Source organism: Asterias rubens, chromosome 18, assembly GCF_902459465.1.
Source record: "Asterias rubens chromosome 18, eAstRub1.3, whole genome shotgun sequence".
Taxonomy (NCBI): Eukaryota; Metazoa; Echinodermata; class Asteroidea; order Forcipulatida; family Asteriidae; genus Asterias; species Asterias rubens.
This window is the reverse complement of record NC_047079.1, coordinates 7,602,962-7,618,499: the sequence shown is the minus strand read 5'-3', so window position 1 is coordinate 7,618,499 and position 15,538 is coordinate 7,602,962. Positions and strand designations below refer to the sequence as shown.

The window sequence follows — 15,538 nt, the reverse complement described above, 5'->3', positions numbered from 1 at the left end:
ATCAGAGATGGATAACTCCTTAATTTCCCCCGTTTCCATACAACCAATTTCAATTGAATGAGTTATTTTCCTGATCTTGTTTTCCTATAATTTACAAACCTACTGTTCCCCATCCAAGGTGAGGGGGGGGCACACACAGCCTGCAAAATCAGAGATGGACAACTCCGTTTCCCTAATTTAAAAAAAAAAAATATTATTATTACTATTTCCCCCGTTTCCATAAAGCCAACTGTTTTCCTATAATCCACAATCGTACCGTAAAATGTAGTACTCCTCCCCATCCAAGGTGGAGGAAAACACACGGCCTGCAAAATCAGTCGGACAACTCCTTTTCCCTATTGAAATTTGGTTCATAAAATTGATTCCACAAATTGGTGGAAAACATTTAGTCATAAATACATAGTTCAACAACCAGAAGCTATTAGATGAAAAAATTATCACATGTAGGATGTACCAGCACAAGCAACCATGGTAACAATTAATGTTAGGGCAGAAAAAAACCTGTCATTTCAAAATGTCAAAAGCCTACATCGGAAAGCCAACTACTAAAACAGATGTTTATTGTTCTCATTCAGGCATTAGGCTTTATCTCGTCTCAAATTACGATTAGTCGACAACCAAATTAGTTTCCTTTGCGTTACATCTCACGGTCCTCGTTTGTTCCATTTATTTAACAACTACACAAAGCGTCATAGCGATGCAGCGTCATGAATATCTAAATAAGTCCCTAAAAGGTCAAAGGTCAATAAGACCTGGAGATACCAGGAATCGTTCCCAGCACAGTGTGCACTCGACAACGTGTGTGTGCGTGTAATGACGCACGTACTTACCTCGTGTTTAATCACAGGGTAAAAGAGACTGACGTTCCTAGTAAACCATGTTTGGTTATTTATTCTCTGTGGACTCATACAGAGAGAAAAAAACCTCATCTGAATTTTTTTGGGGGGAGACGTCCAATCTCATGACGAAGTTTATGACGTCGATTAACGACATAGGCCTATATCAACATCCAAGGTCTCCATTGAGGCAACGTTTCTGCATTTTTTAATGCATTTTTTTTCTCAATTTGTACCAAGTTGATTGATGAATGACAAGTAATCGGGTTGTGAGTGTGTCTTAGATTAATTCTGCTCATAGATTCTGGCTTCTAAGGATTTTCACCACTTCTTTTAATTTGGTATCGCTATACATTTCAGCTTGATCTGAACAATACACAGGTCTATGTATAATGAATACTGGCAATTATCCATGGGGTAAGGGGTGCACTACATTTTTACAACAATGCCCAACAATTACACATGGTCTACTACTGTACATGCATACAATGTACAATGGGAACATCATAGATTCAGAGAAATTTCTGATTTGCAATCCGGTGAAATTTGTGAAAAAAGATGAGGTGGAGACTGACACTATGAATGGTTTCAGTTTGCTGTAACTACTCTTGATGTTTCCAATCTCCAAAAGTTTCAACAAGAAATCAAAAGCCAACACTTCACAAAACAACAAACTCATATCTTGGAGACAAACGGGCCTAAATTTCAAAGCGCTGACTAATTGTAAGCAAATTTTCTGGCTTGTAATATAGCAGAAAAACTTGCTATGGATCAACAAGGATTTGCATTGTGACGTCATTCATTTTCTGAAGGTTAGCATGCATTTTTATGTGCTTACGGCTAGCAGCCCAATGAAATGGAAATCGCGCAGTAAGCACAAAATTGGCAGATAAGTAGAGATGAAATTGTGACCAGGACACTCTGTATCAATGTATCAGCGCGATTATCGTGACTAGAAAGTGATAAATTATAGGTACACCATGTAAATATTGAGCATCACGGATACAATGTGCAACTAAATAATGCTGGACGACTTTAAAACCATAGGCCTACCAGGATTTGTAAATTAATTGCTCTATAAAAGGGTCGACCCTAATTGTCTACAAACTGGCCCTGTATTTGATGTGTACATGATGAGCTCCACACTCAGCCACACAGTGTACTGCCAATATTATATGTGTCTTCCCTTGAACGTAGACGAGCCCTTTACAAATGAGAAAACACCTTGGTGCCCTTGCCCTTTCAAGACCGTCAGGCCAGCTCGTATTTGCATGTGTACATGCCTTTGGCATACATCACAAACTTAATCATACAATGACATGCTTACCTTTGCATTAATGCTAATCCCAGCCAAGTCAACATACCCAAACGACTGCAAATATTACACAAGCATCCACAATACATTCAAGTCCACCAACATTTCTACATTACTACACATAGCTCCGCGAGCCCACATGCTGTTTGTTTTCACCAACTGCTACTAAAAAGCTGGCTACCTGTCCACTGCCTAGTTAATACACAATGCCAAGAATGCTGTCAATTTTATGCTAAGTAACGTATTGTATGCACAGTATGTATACATGTTGAGAGGATCGAACCGGCCCATTGCAGCTCATGCTAAACACTTGGTGATAGATTAGTTCATTAATTACAACTAAAGGGTCGAATAGACCATGGATAGATAGAATCTTCCACAACGATACACAGTTATCCTCTGAATAGTGTGGGAATTACTTGTACAATGAGCCAAGTCAATGGATTTGTTACTTCACCGCCCTACCCCCCTTCCCCCCCTACTGAACACAGATATTGATTAACTACTGTAGGGAGTATGCCAACACAGGGCCAATCACAAGCCATAGTTTAGAAAAGGGGACCACATACAAAACCAAACTAACTGCTTAAAGGTCAAATAGTATGACGAGTATGACCCCTGTATTGAAGTGAGGTGGTGTGTCCATCTTCGTGGAAAATCTTACACAGGGGGCATTAATTAAAATGATGACAACACAATTATCGTATTTTTTCATGTTCACGTCTCAACCCAGTTTGACCTAAAATTAAATCTTTAATGTTACATTGAATATTAATTGTCTTGTATTTTATCATTACAATATCTTTTGTATTTTATTCCGAAACTGGAACAAACCCCAAAGCCAAGTGGAGGGTGGCATGACATCTGTGTTTTAAAAAACAAAAAGTTACAGAAGTCATAACGGAAAGATACGAGTATTAAAATAAAACAAAAGCATGCTTGGTGATGAACAATGTATAGTATGAGATTTCAAAACAATTTAAAACTGAAACTGTTTTTGATGACGCAATACATGTTCACCGGTACAAGAACATCTGTTGGTTGACAAAGGTAACTTGGCAGCTTGCCACCAGCTGTCTCTTCTACTACCTATTATTAATGTATCACTACTTACTTCCTTTTGTTTGTAAAGGCTCAATAACATTGACAACAACAAACTATCTAGTTATGACACAACTGTTAAAGGCATTGACACTATTGATATTTACTCAAAATAGTTGTTAGCATAAAAATTACTTTGTAACGAGCAATGGAGAGACATTTATATTTATAAAACATTGTGAGAAATGACTCCTCTTAAAGGCAGTGGACACTATTGGTAATTACTCAAAATAATTATTAGCATAAAACCTCACTTGGTATCGAGTAATGGGGACTGGGGAGCTGTTGGTAGTAAGAGTACATTGTAAGAAACGGCTCCGCTCTGAAGTGACGTAGTTTTTCGAGAAAGAAGTTATTTTCCACGAATTCAAGGTCTCAAAATCAAGCATCTGAAGGCACACAACTTAGTGTGACAAGAGCGTTTTTTCTTTCATAGTTATCTCGCAACTCCGACGACCAATTGAGCTCAAATTTTCACAGGTTTGTTATTTTATGCATACATGTAGGAGAAGGCTGGTCTTTGACAATTACCAATAGTGTCCATTGTCTTTTAAGTAACAAAGATTTTAAGAACAAGGTACTATATAATTTCTCACTCAAATATTAAAAGACTTCAGGCATGAAGACTTTTTAAGGCATCTGAAAGCACACAGCTTGTGCAACAAGGGTGTTTTTTCGTTCACTATTCTCTAGCAACTTCGATGACCAATTGAGTCCTAATTTTCAGATGTTATTTTATGCTTCTGTTGGTATACACCACATGAAATGACTTGTCTTTGACAATAACCAAACGTGTCCTGTGCCTTTAAAATAAAAAGTGTCAATAACTGACAATGTAAATAAACCAGGCAGGACAGTACTGAGTTAGAAGGTTTAGTTTTGTTTCTGGAATAAAGAGCAGGCAGGACGGACTGTACGAGCCTCTATATGTGGTTATTACACAGGGATGATCAATATGGGGCTTGCGTGCAAACTTCTTGGCCACAATCCAACAGTGGTTTGCTTTAGGGAAAAACGATGACAGATGAAAAAAACAAAATAATTTTTTTTTCTTTCTACTAACTATGTACCTTCAAGTAAAACTGTATAACTTTTGAGTCTAAAAATGCATATAGTCTTTTTAACCTTTTTTTCAAGAACTAGCCTACATTTTAGCCATTATCAGTAATGATCTTGTATTTTGGGTCTTTGTTTAGCTACAGACTAGGCAGTTTGGCTAGGATTGTTGTTAGGATTATGACACTCCAAATCAAATTGTTTAGACTTGAAAACAGATACATATTCCTGAACCTGTGAACCTGTGATTTATAAGCACTTGCTGTTTGGGTCTACATTAAGCACCAGTCCTTCTAAATCCTTCGCTTTGGCAAATTTAAGTTTTGGGACTGTATTCCCTAAGAAATGGCGTAATCAGACTTTCAGGATTTCTTGTTTGTTCATGTACAATGTATCGAGCCGCTTCTTTGTGCCTTTGGGGGTGGGGGCTACCACTGTTTAATCTAAAAAGCTAACATGGATTAAATGGAAGTCCCAAACTGGACTGTTTTGTTTTTAAATAAAATGACCTTACCAATTTTATAAAGTATTGAAACAAAATAATAATACCTAATTATCTATCACTAATATTGACACTTTTTATAGAGACGTGCACCATTAATAATCAATGGGTTTTTTCCTTCTCATTTACACTAAGTTTGCAGTTTATAATCTCAGTTGTTAATTTAAACCTAAATCTACTCAGATGGTAGCTACCTCCGCTATTAACCTCCACACTATGTACCTCCACACTTATTCAAGTTTTTCAACGATAATTTTTTTTTTTTACTTCAAAATTAAAGTTGTCGCTTCAAAATTGGCTATGCCATATCTTCCTCATGAACTGCACAGTGTGGCTCAGCTTTGTGTTTTCATTAATGAAAAGGCACCTCAAGTTCACCCCACTGGCACTAGAGTAGATTTACTACAACAATGAAAATGTTTGCAAAAGATCATAGAATGATGACCCCGGAAGACAACAAAGTTCACACTAAACCAAGGCCACCACCAGTGTGTGTACACAACAAACGACACCTAAACCGCAGACTGATGACAGCGTGCAGAAAACAATAACGGTTGGAATACCACAGCAACTCGACATCACAAAACACAAAAGGAATACCTTAACAATACATGACAGTTAGAGTATTTAAGATCATTGTAAAGAACACAGAATTCCAGTTATTTATATCCAATAACACTCACTACATCCCAAGAGTTCCCGCACCACGCCAGCCAGCATCGAACCACTCTGCGCGCGAGCAGTCAGTCAGTGTAATAAAAACTGGGGAATCCCAATTTATAAAACCTAAATTGCATCACCCTCTCTCCCTGCAAAACAAAGAAATGTATTTTGCTTACCAAACTGTTCAAAATGACAATGCAAAGGCTACAATTTCAGGAAAAAATTACGACTTGTTATTCGTAACGTAGTCTGGAAATGACTGGCCACGCTATCCTACCATAGAGTTAGAGACCCAGGAATGCAAGAGGTCTCAATGGGCAATGGACGCCCACCCCCACACCAAAACGTTTTGGTAACGTGTTGTGGGACTGTTGGCCCACTAGCACCCTTGGACTTGGTGTAGTTTTCAAGAAAGATTGTCAAGTTGCCACCATTACCAGCAAAATCTACACAACTTAAAACATTCATTGTTACGCTATGTTTAAGGAATTTAAAAAATTGTCTTACCAACTTGAGTAGCACACTGGGAAAACGTGGTTATTTAATGGGTCCAGCGTGCCTTTTCCATCCGAAAGCAGAGTTCGATTCATACCGCCATAACACATCAAAACAAGAGAACACACACGTACACGAAATACACATGGATCGGATGCATGGGCAGCACACACATAAACACGAGGTTTGCGTTTATTATGCAGGCGTACAGTTATCATGAATAAACATTACCTCATTAGCATACAAATATCCATCCGCGTGTAAATATGTTTAAAAGACTACGTTAATTAAACAGACTTGTGCTTAATACAATAAAATAAATAAATTTGAGGGTTGATGTTTGACACAAATCATGATAAAATGTTATAGTTTTGTGTTATCGTAAATTTGTATTCAGTTTCGGTGAACTACTATTTTGTTTGTGTAGATGATGTCATAATGAGTACGTTATCCGGTCGCACCACCGATTATAACATGGTTTAATTTGCTGCTCTCTACTACACAAAACCCCCACCACACATAAGGCAGATAATGATGACAACCTCTTTTCGGCTCCCGAAATTATTGATATTAATCGTCATGGTTTTGGCGCAAAAAAAATATATATATATAAAAGAGGCTACAGCCGATTGGCTTGTATTGTTTGTCTAGACTACTGTACCGCGCCCCCCTCACCCCACCCCCCCCCCCAAGACTCGGTATTAGTTTTAAAGGAAACATAAAAGGGAAGATCAGAAAGCCTATACTCTATGCCTATACGTACATGTACCTGTCCTGAAGTTGCTTGCGGGGATATTGTTCTCCAAAGGTATTGCAAGGGTGGGGGATGGTATGAAAGTTAGGGTTGTGCGACGCTACTTTTGCAATTAAGTGTATTGGGTCTCTGATTTTGATTATTCCAGAAATTAATTTTAAAATATGTAATTATTACCAAATTATTATTTTTTTAACAGCAAACCATTTTGTTATGCAATGCATTCTGACTGAAAGTTTCGGTTTTTTTTAATCATTAAAACATATGAAAATCGTTTATAATGTTGGAAACTTTAGACAAATATCGACAAAACCTTTTGCTTTTTAGCTGTGTAGTTTTTGTTACTGTTTGATGGTGTGTCTTTTTCATAACCTAGAACACTTTATTAAACCCGAATTGGTCGCTTATGAAGTACGCCCTCTGTTGGCGACAATAAAACAGTACAGCCCGCCCACATTATCATTTCCGGGCGCTCTGAGAATAATGTCCATACACAGAGAAAGGTGGGTTCATATTTTATTGAATAATTTCGAATTTTTCTGTAATATTGCCTTAAATGGTCAAGAAACATGTGTGAGTTATATTCGATTAAGTAGGATTTCATTTAGACTGAAAATTAAGAGTGAATACGGTGGGTTTTCTGGCTAGAATGTGCCCCTGAATACTTAATTTTTTTCTGGGCCGTCCCTTCATCGCGTACGCTATCCTATGCAGTTGTCCAGTTAACGGACATGAATAAACTACATACACAAAGAGGGGCGGGGAGGAGGTGCTAAAATGACCAATTAGGCCGTGTCCAACGACGACTTCGGCTACAGCTACGTCTAGATCAGCGCGTCTACCAGTGTTGAAGAATAGGCAGACGCGCGCGATCTAGCCGTAGCTGTAGCCGAAGTCGCCGTTTCGGACACGGCCTTAGTCTCTTTTTAGGCGTGAAAATTAGAAGAAATAATTTAACGATTCCGTATCCTGTCGCCACTTTTTAATTTTGTTTTATGTCATGATTCATTTTATTTATTTATTTTTATCCTTTAATAAATTACATGTATTTTGTAAAAAATTGTAAGTTAAGAAAGAATTAGAATTAGATTAAGAAAGTTTAATCAAACTGAAAACCAGATTAGTTATTAATTTAATTTGATTGGTATGTTTGATGTATGACAAGCATTTTAATTAAATTGCTACAACTTATACAAGCAGAAAAGTATTAAGACTTAAGTGGTTTTAACTAAAATTGAAATTGATTAAAATCATAAAAAAATAATAAGGATTTAAAAAATGTAAAATTATTTAATTTGATTATAATATAACTTATGGCAATGGCCTCAATGTAGTTTTATGCCTGTCAGTCATGTCACTTCTTTCATGTTTCTTGTCTTCAGGTAAAGAACGATCATGCAAGATGATTGGTGGTCTTTTTATATACAACCACAAAGGGGAGGTTCTTATATCTAGAGTATTCCGAGATGATATTGGGTGAGTAGAAAACTATTGAACCTGTGTGTGTGACAAGACCATAAAGGTATACAGCCCTAGAACTTTGCTTTAGAAGGAGGAACGGCAATTGGGGAAAATGGGGAAGTACATTTTTTGTGATAGTCTACTTCTAACTAAGAATGTGTTTATTCCTTGTCCATAATTCATGAACAGGCGTCATGCTGTGGACGCCTTTCGAGTCAATGTTATCCATGCTCGGCAGCAGGTCCGTTCCCCTGTAACCAACCTGGCCCGCACCAGCTTCTTCCACATCAAGCGGGGCAACATCTGGCTGGCGGCCGTCACACGACAGAATGTCAATGCCTCTATGGTGTTTGAGTTCCTGATGAAGTTGTGTGATGTGATGAGTTCTTACTTTGGAAAGATCAACGAAGACAACGTCAAGAATAACTTTGTCTTGATCTATGAACTCCTTGATGGTAAGTAGAATCAATCATTGGGAATAATCTCAAACAGCTTGGGAAAGGTCGTCCAATTTGGATAAAAGATTGTAAACTTGGTGTCCAATTGGTTCAAAGTAAGGTCCAGAAGACATTGTTACTTTCCTCAAGTTAACACGCTGACCTGATGTTCAGAGAAAGTAACTTTTGTTACAGCCGGTTAAACTAAAGAACAGGCCTGTGATTTCTCAGGAACTGTCCAGATTTCATGATTTTCTCAAAAATCTCATCCCTATACAGAATGATTATGTGGAGCTCAAAGTCCGAAATTGTTTTATTTCCAGAGATCCTAGACTATGGTTATCCACAGAACACAGACACTGGTATCCTGAAGACGTTCATCACACAGACAGGCATCAAGTCACAGGTAGGTCGGGTCAAAGGTCACAACCAAGTCAATATTTCTTTTATGTTAGTGCAAATCATTTCGTCTTGATTTTACAAAAATTGTTGGATCTCCAAAATATTCCATGCAAAACGTCATATCTCAGCTGGTACATGTTTGTGTGTGTACATCAAGGCTTCATGAAGCCTGATTTCACTTTTTTAAACTGGGGCATAATATAAGTTTTGTTTTAGAAAATACAACAGCGAGTTATCCAATTACAGATCATGGATTTCTGTTTAACCAACACAGTACACCTTGACACAACTACGATTTACAAAAGAATATTTTTATGTAAACCTTGGAAACAGTGAACAATCTTATTCAGGACCTTTATATCGTGCTTTGTGGTTTATTTTTATGCTTTGTATGAATGAACGGACCAAATATTTACCAAATCTTTGTTTGGATAACTACAGACCAGAGAGGAACAGGCTCAGATAACCAACCAGGTCACAGGTCAAATAGGCTGGCGCCGTGAAGGCATCAAGTACAGACGTAACGAGCTCTTCTTAGATGTTCTGGAGAATGTTAACTTACTCATGTCACCACAAGGTTAGGATGGGATTGATAGTCATACAGACCATGTTTGCAAAATGAGTGACTTTGTACATTCCAAGACATTACCTGGCAGGCAAGATACTACATTGTTCACATGAGGAATTGAGAAAGGGAGATCCGCGCATGATTTCCAGTACCTTGTGTTCCTCTGTATGAGTGAAAGGACATGTAGCATGGTAGTTGCCTGCCTGCTACACAACTTATTGTCCAGGTGGATATTTATGTCGGTCATCCGACTGACATTTTTGGACTTATGATTGATTCATATTTATACATGTCATCCATCTAAAGTGGTTAAGTGATACAAATAAAAAAGAACAAATTCAAGCGATCACTTCTTACCGAGCAAGGCATTGTACCACACATTAATCAAATCTAACTTACAAACAGGTTACTACAATTATTTATAATATCTTCACATTGCATTACATGTCTTGTCTTTGAATCTTCAAAACAGGACAAGTCTTGAGTGCCCACGTTGCTGGCAAGGTGATCATGAAGAGCTATCTTAGTGGAATGCCAGAATGTAAATTTGGCATGAATGATAAATTGACTCTAGACAAGCAAGGCAAAGGAGACAGTGACACATCAAAGACGTAAGTTTGAATTAAAAAAACATAATCAATTTATAAAGCGCCTTAATCAAAAGGTTTGGTCAAAGGGGTGAGGCACAGAAGAAATTAATAAGTTATTGATGTATACTCCTCCTGAAACAAGTTGGCTTTAAGAATTGTCTTGAACATGTTGGAGGATGTTGTGTCCCTGATGTGACTTAAGAATTGTCTTGAACATGTTGGAGGATGTTGTGTCCCTGATGTGACTTCAAAGTTTATTCGAGGACTGTCGGTTTCGATGCAGAACTTCATTCACAGCAGTCAACAAGTAGAATCTTGAGTTTCATTCGTATTAACCAGAACCTTGTAGTATGCGAGCTCGTTATAACCGGAGTCGACTATACACAACAGTTGAAGGACACTGATGCTATGTAAAAGTCCATTATTAAATTTACCATGATTTAAATTACTCTCTCTCTATCCCCAGTAAAAGCTCTATAGCCATTGATGACTGCACCTTCCACCAGTGCGTCAAACTCAGTAAGTTTGAATCGGAGCGAAGCATAAGCTTCATTCCTCCTGACGGTGAGTTTGAGTTGATGAAATATCGCACCACTAAGGATATCAGCTTGCCGTTCCGATGCATTCCATTAGTACGTGAGGTTGGACGAACCAAGATGGAAGTCAAGGTAGTCCTCAAGTCGAACTTCAAGCCCTCAATCCTTGGCCAGAAAATTGAAGTAAGTACTTTATGGAACTTGGAAGTCAGGAACTTATGGAAGTTTAAGTTAGGAATTTGTGGAAGGTGCAGAGAAGGATTTTTTTGAGGTTGCATAATTTTTTTATGAAAGTTATAGTAAAGATTTTATGAAAACTGCAGTAAAGAATTTATGGAAGTCAGAGCAAGCATTTAATGGAAGTTGAAGTGAGGAATTCACTTAAAGAGCAATATATGGAATACAAAGTAACAGTTCATAACACAATTTCATTGCAGTGAATGTTTATCATGACCTTTCATATAACCTTTGACCCCTAGGTGCGTATCCCTACACCAATGAACACCAGCGGAGTGCAGGTTCTTTGCATGAAGGGGAAAGCCAAGTACAAGTCAAGTGAAAATGCCATCGTTTGGAAGTGAGTTTTGAATGAAGCAACCAAGTTTTTTTAATTTCTTTATTCTCTCGCAAGTTTGATGACCAGTTGAGTTCAAATATGTATGCATATATTAGGATACACCAAGTGAGAATACTGGTCTTTGACAAATACCAAAGGTGTCCAGTGCCTTTAATTGTGTTTCCTTTTACTCATTGGTGGACTGAACATAAGTGGATTGGTAGTGTGAATGTTCTTGAAACTAATCAATAACTATTTCCCCTCAAGGATCAAGCGTATGAGTGGCATGAAGGAAGTTCAAATCACTGCCGAAATTGAACTCCTACCATCTGGTGAGAAGAAGAAATGGGCGCGGCCTCCCATCTCTCTTAACTTTGAGGTGAGCTTTTTTCTTAAATATCAAGTGTCAGGAAGTTTCAGGAGTTTGAGCACTGTTTATGAAGGCAGTTTATGAAGGCACTTTAGGAAGTTTATGGAACGGTTGAAGATATTCCAACAAATCTAGCGCTGTGGATCTTTTTAGAATCTCCTATCCCCGTCAAACTTCTTGACAAACTGAACAGACATTTAGATTTCAATTTCTGTACTGTCTGAAAGTTTATTGCTCAGGCCTATTCACTTTGACAACAAAATCAGCCAATGTTTTAAAGGCTTTTAAGTTTTTTGTGAAAAATACGTAAAATGACTTCCATCTCCTGATCCCATTTCTGCCTTCCAGGTTCCGTTTGCAGCCTCTGGTCTGAAGGTCCGCTACCTGAAAGTATTTGAGTCTAAGCTCAACTACAGTGACCACGATGTAATCAAGTGGGTGCGGTACATCAGTCGTAGCGGACTTTACGAGACCAGGTCTTAACGTCGACAAGCCTTCCAGAAGAGAGGGAGAGAGAATGAAGAATAGAAATATCGCACCAGTCAGCGTTTCCAGTCCCAACAGTTTGTACTTTCATTATGTAGCTTAATCTTGTTCCCCTTATTGTTCTTTTTGTGGACAGTTTTTGTCTCTAATCCTACCGAAGAAGTCAGTGTTAAACTCTTTCTCTGGTTGGGAAATAATTCTTGCATAATTTTCTTGTTTTCTTTTAAGAAATGATGCCAAGAATTGTTCAATGGTAGATGTTTAAATCTTGAAACCCACCACCGTTCAATCCAACTTTGTTGTACACCTTATAATTGCTTGACATCCACACACACTAATTTAAATTAAGGTCATAAAGGTCATAAGGTCATAGCTAGGTAGGAGTTGCGCCGCATAATCTACTTATGTTCACAAGTCTGATCAAGTGTTTCATTCCAACTGTTTCTCTCATGAAGGCAATTATTCCAAACATCTATCCATCAATTCATAATAAACAACCATCTTGATTGGCTAGCTTGCCACCATCACTAATCAGTCATACACAGGACAAAAGACTTCCGCAAGTCTTTTGCTAAACATCTAAGGTAATTGCCACCATCAAACACACTGTACAGAGACTTATGCAAGTCTATGCTAAGAACCCTGGCATACATTCGCAACATGTGCTGTCATCACCATGACCAAAGGCACTGCTGAGTAGACTTGAGCAAGTCTATGCCAAGAATCATTATCCTACTACTGCGCTGTACAGTAGACTTAAGCAAGTCCCCTATCAGGACATGTTTGAGCAATAATCGTGGATAAGTTACCAGTAATTCCTTTTGACTGAGTACCAGTCAATGTTAAGGATTGTCCTCAAATTCCAAGTGCTTTGGTATCCATGCTATAGGGGAAACAAATCCATACCATTGTGGTCGCTCCTGACCAGAAACAATGTTCTTTTTTGGTCGGTCTGCAAACCGTAATTTATCTTTGGGTCTTCGCGACAAGGTCAGAGTGTGTTGCAAAGGTGAAGCTTTTATGATTTACCCAAGCATGTTTGCATGATACGTAATAAGCTAACATAGACAGTAAATGTAGCCTGTACCCAATGCCTCCCCCCCCCCCCTTCCCTTAAAAAAAAGGATATAAGAAAACTTAGTCTTTAGAAGAATTTTCCAGTGGTATCCAACTCGGTGAACTCATTATCAAAATGAGGTAAAAACTCAACGCCTCTCAAAAAACCTCGCCCCCAAAACAAAAGAGCAAAAATGTATTATATATCATTTGTTAAGACATCGCTTGCATTTTATTTTGGTCCATGTAATAATATCATTAAATTCATATTTTTGTAGCTGCTCCATTTGTAACAATCATGACCATTCTTTCAATGAAATTGACCCTTTGCATAAGAATTTTTTTTTAGTTGGTTAAAAAATGTTTCCCCCAACAAAACAAAAAGGAAACGAAAAACAGAAAGGACAAATCATGAAGAGGGCAAATTTAGAAAAGATAAAAATGTGAAACAAATCCAAAGTATTTTATTGATACTTTAGATTAAGTAGCCCTTAACCTTTATCTGTATATTGAGGTCTTATCGGTCAGTTTCAAAATAAACATTTGTAAGATTGATACACAATAAAAAAGAACTCCAGTAAAATCATTTGAAATAACCATAACTTCAAAAACGTTAAATTGAACGTTAAAAAAACCTAAAGTCTCTGATTTAGAACCATTTCCATTTTTTCAATGAATGCACCGAATCGAATCACACACCCCATTAGTGTTATCCATCATCGATATTTTGTTGTATATTTTAGTTCCAACTGCCTGGGCCCAGATTCATAAAGCTGTTAAGCAGAAAATACAGCTTGACAAATTTCTTTGCTAAGCAAAAAAAATGAGCGGGCACCAGTTACTGCAATATAAACTTAAATTCATTTTGGCTGGTAACCTGTTTCTGTTAAGCAAACATTTTCTGTGCTTAGAAAGTTTTTGTGTTTACAGGATTTATGCAATTGGGCCCTGTTTAGTTCAGCCCTAAGTGTTGTTATGTTTATGTTATTAAAATTTTGCATGTGACTGTACTGTAACAATGAGCATGTCTTTGTTTGAAAGCCAACTGGTTATCAGTGACCCTTAGGCCTTATCCGAATCAGCGGCTATGGCTACGGCTATGGCTAGGTTACCCCAACGTCATGCGTTGAAGTATGGTCCGTGCTTAACAACACCCTTAGCAACAGCTGTAGCCGCCAATTCGGATATCTGCCTGACCACAGGATAGGTAGGAACATTAGTCTATGTCCCAGACTATCCAGTCTCATTAAACACATTAAACAAGTATCCGACCAGGGGTGGAATGCATAAAGAGTTAGGACTAGTCTTATCTCGAGTTAGGACCAGTTACTCGTCCTAACTTAGGACTATCCATGCAATTTGTATAACTCCTAGCTCTTTGTGAAATTGACCCCAGGCCACTCGTTCTCCGACTCCATATATATACAAAGGGTTTCGCTTATAAGTAGGATTTGACGCTACAGTCGACTCTCGTTATAACAAGGTCACTTGGACTGGCCAAATATCTCTTTCTTGAACTTGTTATACAATGACAGCAATACATAGAAACACAAAGCAGAAATGAGTTTGGGGGACTGTATTAACACAATGTTCATGAAATCTCTCATAAGTTGTGGTTCGGAAAAGAACGTTTGATGTAAAACTCAACATTTTGATTAGAATGCTCTTTTATGTCTTCTCAAATAATCAGAGCATATCAATACATTTATTAAGTTGTGACACCAACAGCTCTTTTTAGAACCACAACAAAACTTGTATGAGAAATTTGATAAACATAGTGTTACTGCAAACCTTACTAGATTGTATCTCCACCATGCAAAGTATCAAATCCTACTCATGTACATGTTGTTACTGCAAACCTTACTAGATTGTATCTCCACCATGCAAAGAATCAAATCCTACTCATGTACATAGTGTTACTGCAAACCTTACTAGATTGTATCTCCACCATGCTAAGTTTCAAATCCTACTCATGTACATAGTGTTACTGCAAACCTTACTAGATTGTATCTCCACCATGCAAAGTTTCAAATCCTACTCATGTACATGGTGTTACTGCAAACCTTACTAGATTGTATCTCCACCATGCTAAGTTTCAAATCCTACTCATGTACATGGTGTTACTGCAAACCTTACTAGATTGTATCTCCACCATGCTAAGTTTCAAATCCTACTCATGTACATAGTGTTACTGCAAACCTTACTAGATTGTATCTCCGCCATGCAAAGTTTCAAATCCTACTCATGTACATAGTGTTACTGCAAACCTTACTAGATTGTATCTCCACCATGCAAAGTTTCAAATCCTACTCATGTACATGGTGTTACTGCAAACCTTACTAGATTGTATCTCC

General features: G+C 37.8%; 2 protein-coding genes across 4 annotated transcripts in view; one reads left to right on the top strand and one right to left on the bottom strand.

The window, feature by feature from the left end:
- LOC117302691 (tumor protein 63-like) overlaps positions 1 to 6,118 on the bottom strand; it is a 42,360-nt gene extending 36,242 nt beyond the window's left edge. For 2 of the 3 annotated variants that reach the window (XM_033786684.1, XM_033786687.1), the window contains exon 1: positions 5,981 to 6,118. The gene's annotated coding sequence lies outside the window, so the exon portion shown is untranslated. Of the gene's footprint in view, positions 1 to 5,493; positions 5,620 to 5,980 lie in introns of all 3 variants that reach the window. The other variant, XM_033786685.1, reaches the window with a different exon arrangement.
- A 1,050-nt stretch (positions 6,119 to 7,168) lies between these two features.
- On the top strand, positions 7,169 to 13,432 carry LOC117302197 (AP-2 complex subunit mu). The gene is made up of 10 exons (XM_033786014.1): positions 7,169 to 7,225; positions 8,105 to 8,198; positions 8,373 to 8,638; positions 8,944 to 9,026; positions 9,464 to 9,599; positions 10,063 to 10,201; positions 10,647 to 10,899; positions 11,196 to 11,293; positions 11,540 to 11,651; positions 11,991 to 13,432. Exons 2-10 carry the CDS (start codon positions 8,125 to 8,127, stop codon positions 12,123 to 12,125), a joined length of 1,296 nt encoding a protein of 431 aa, XP_033641905.1. The 5' UTR covers positions 7,169 to 7,225; positions 8,105 to 8,124; the 3' UTR covers positions 12,126 to 13,432.
- Positions 13,433 to 15,538: the final 2,106 nt, after the last annotated feature.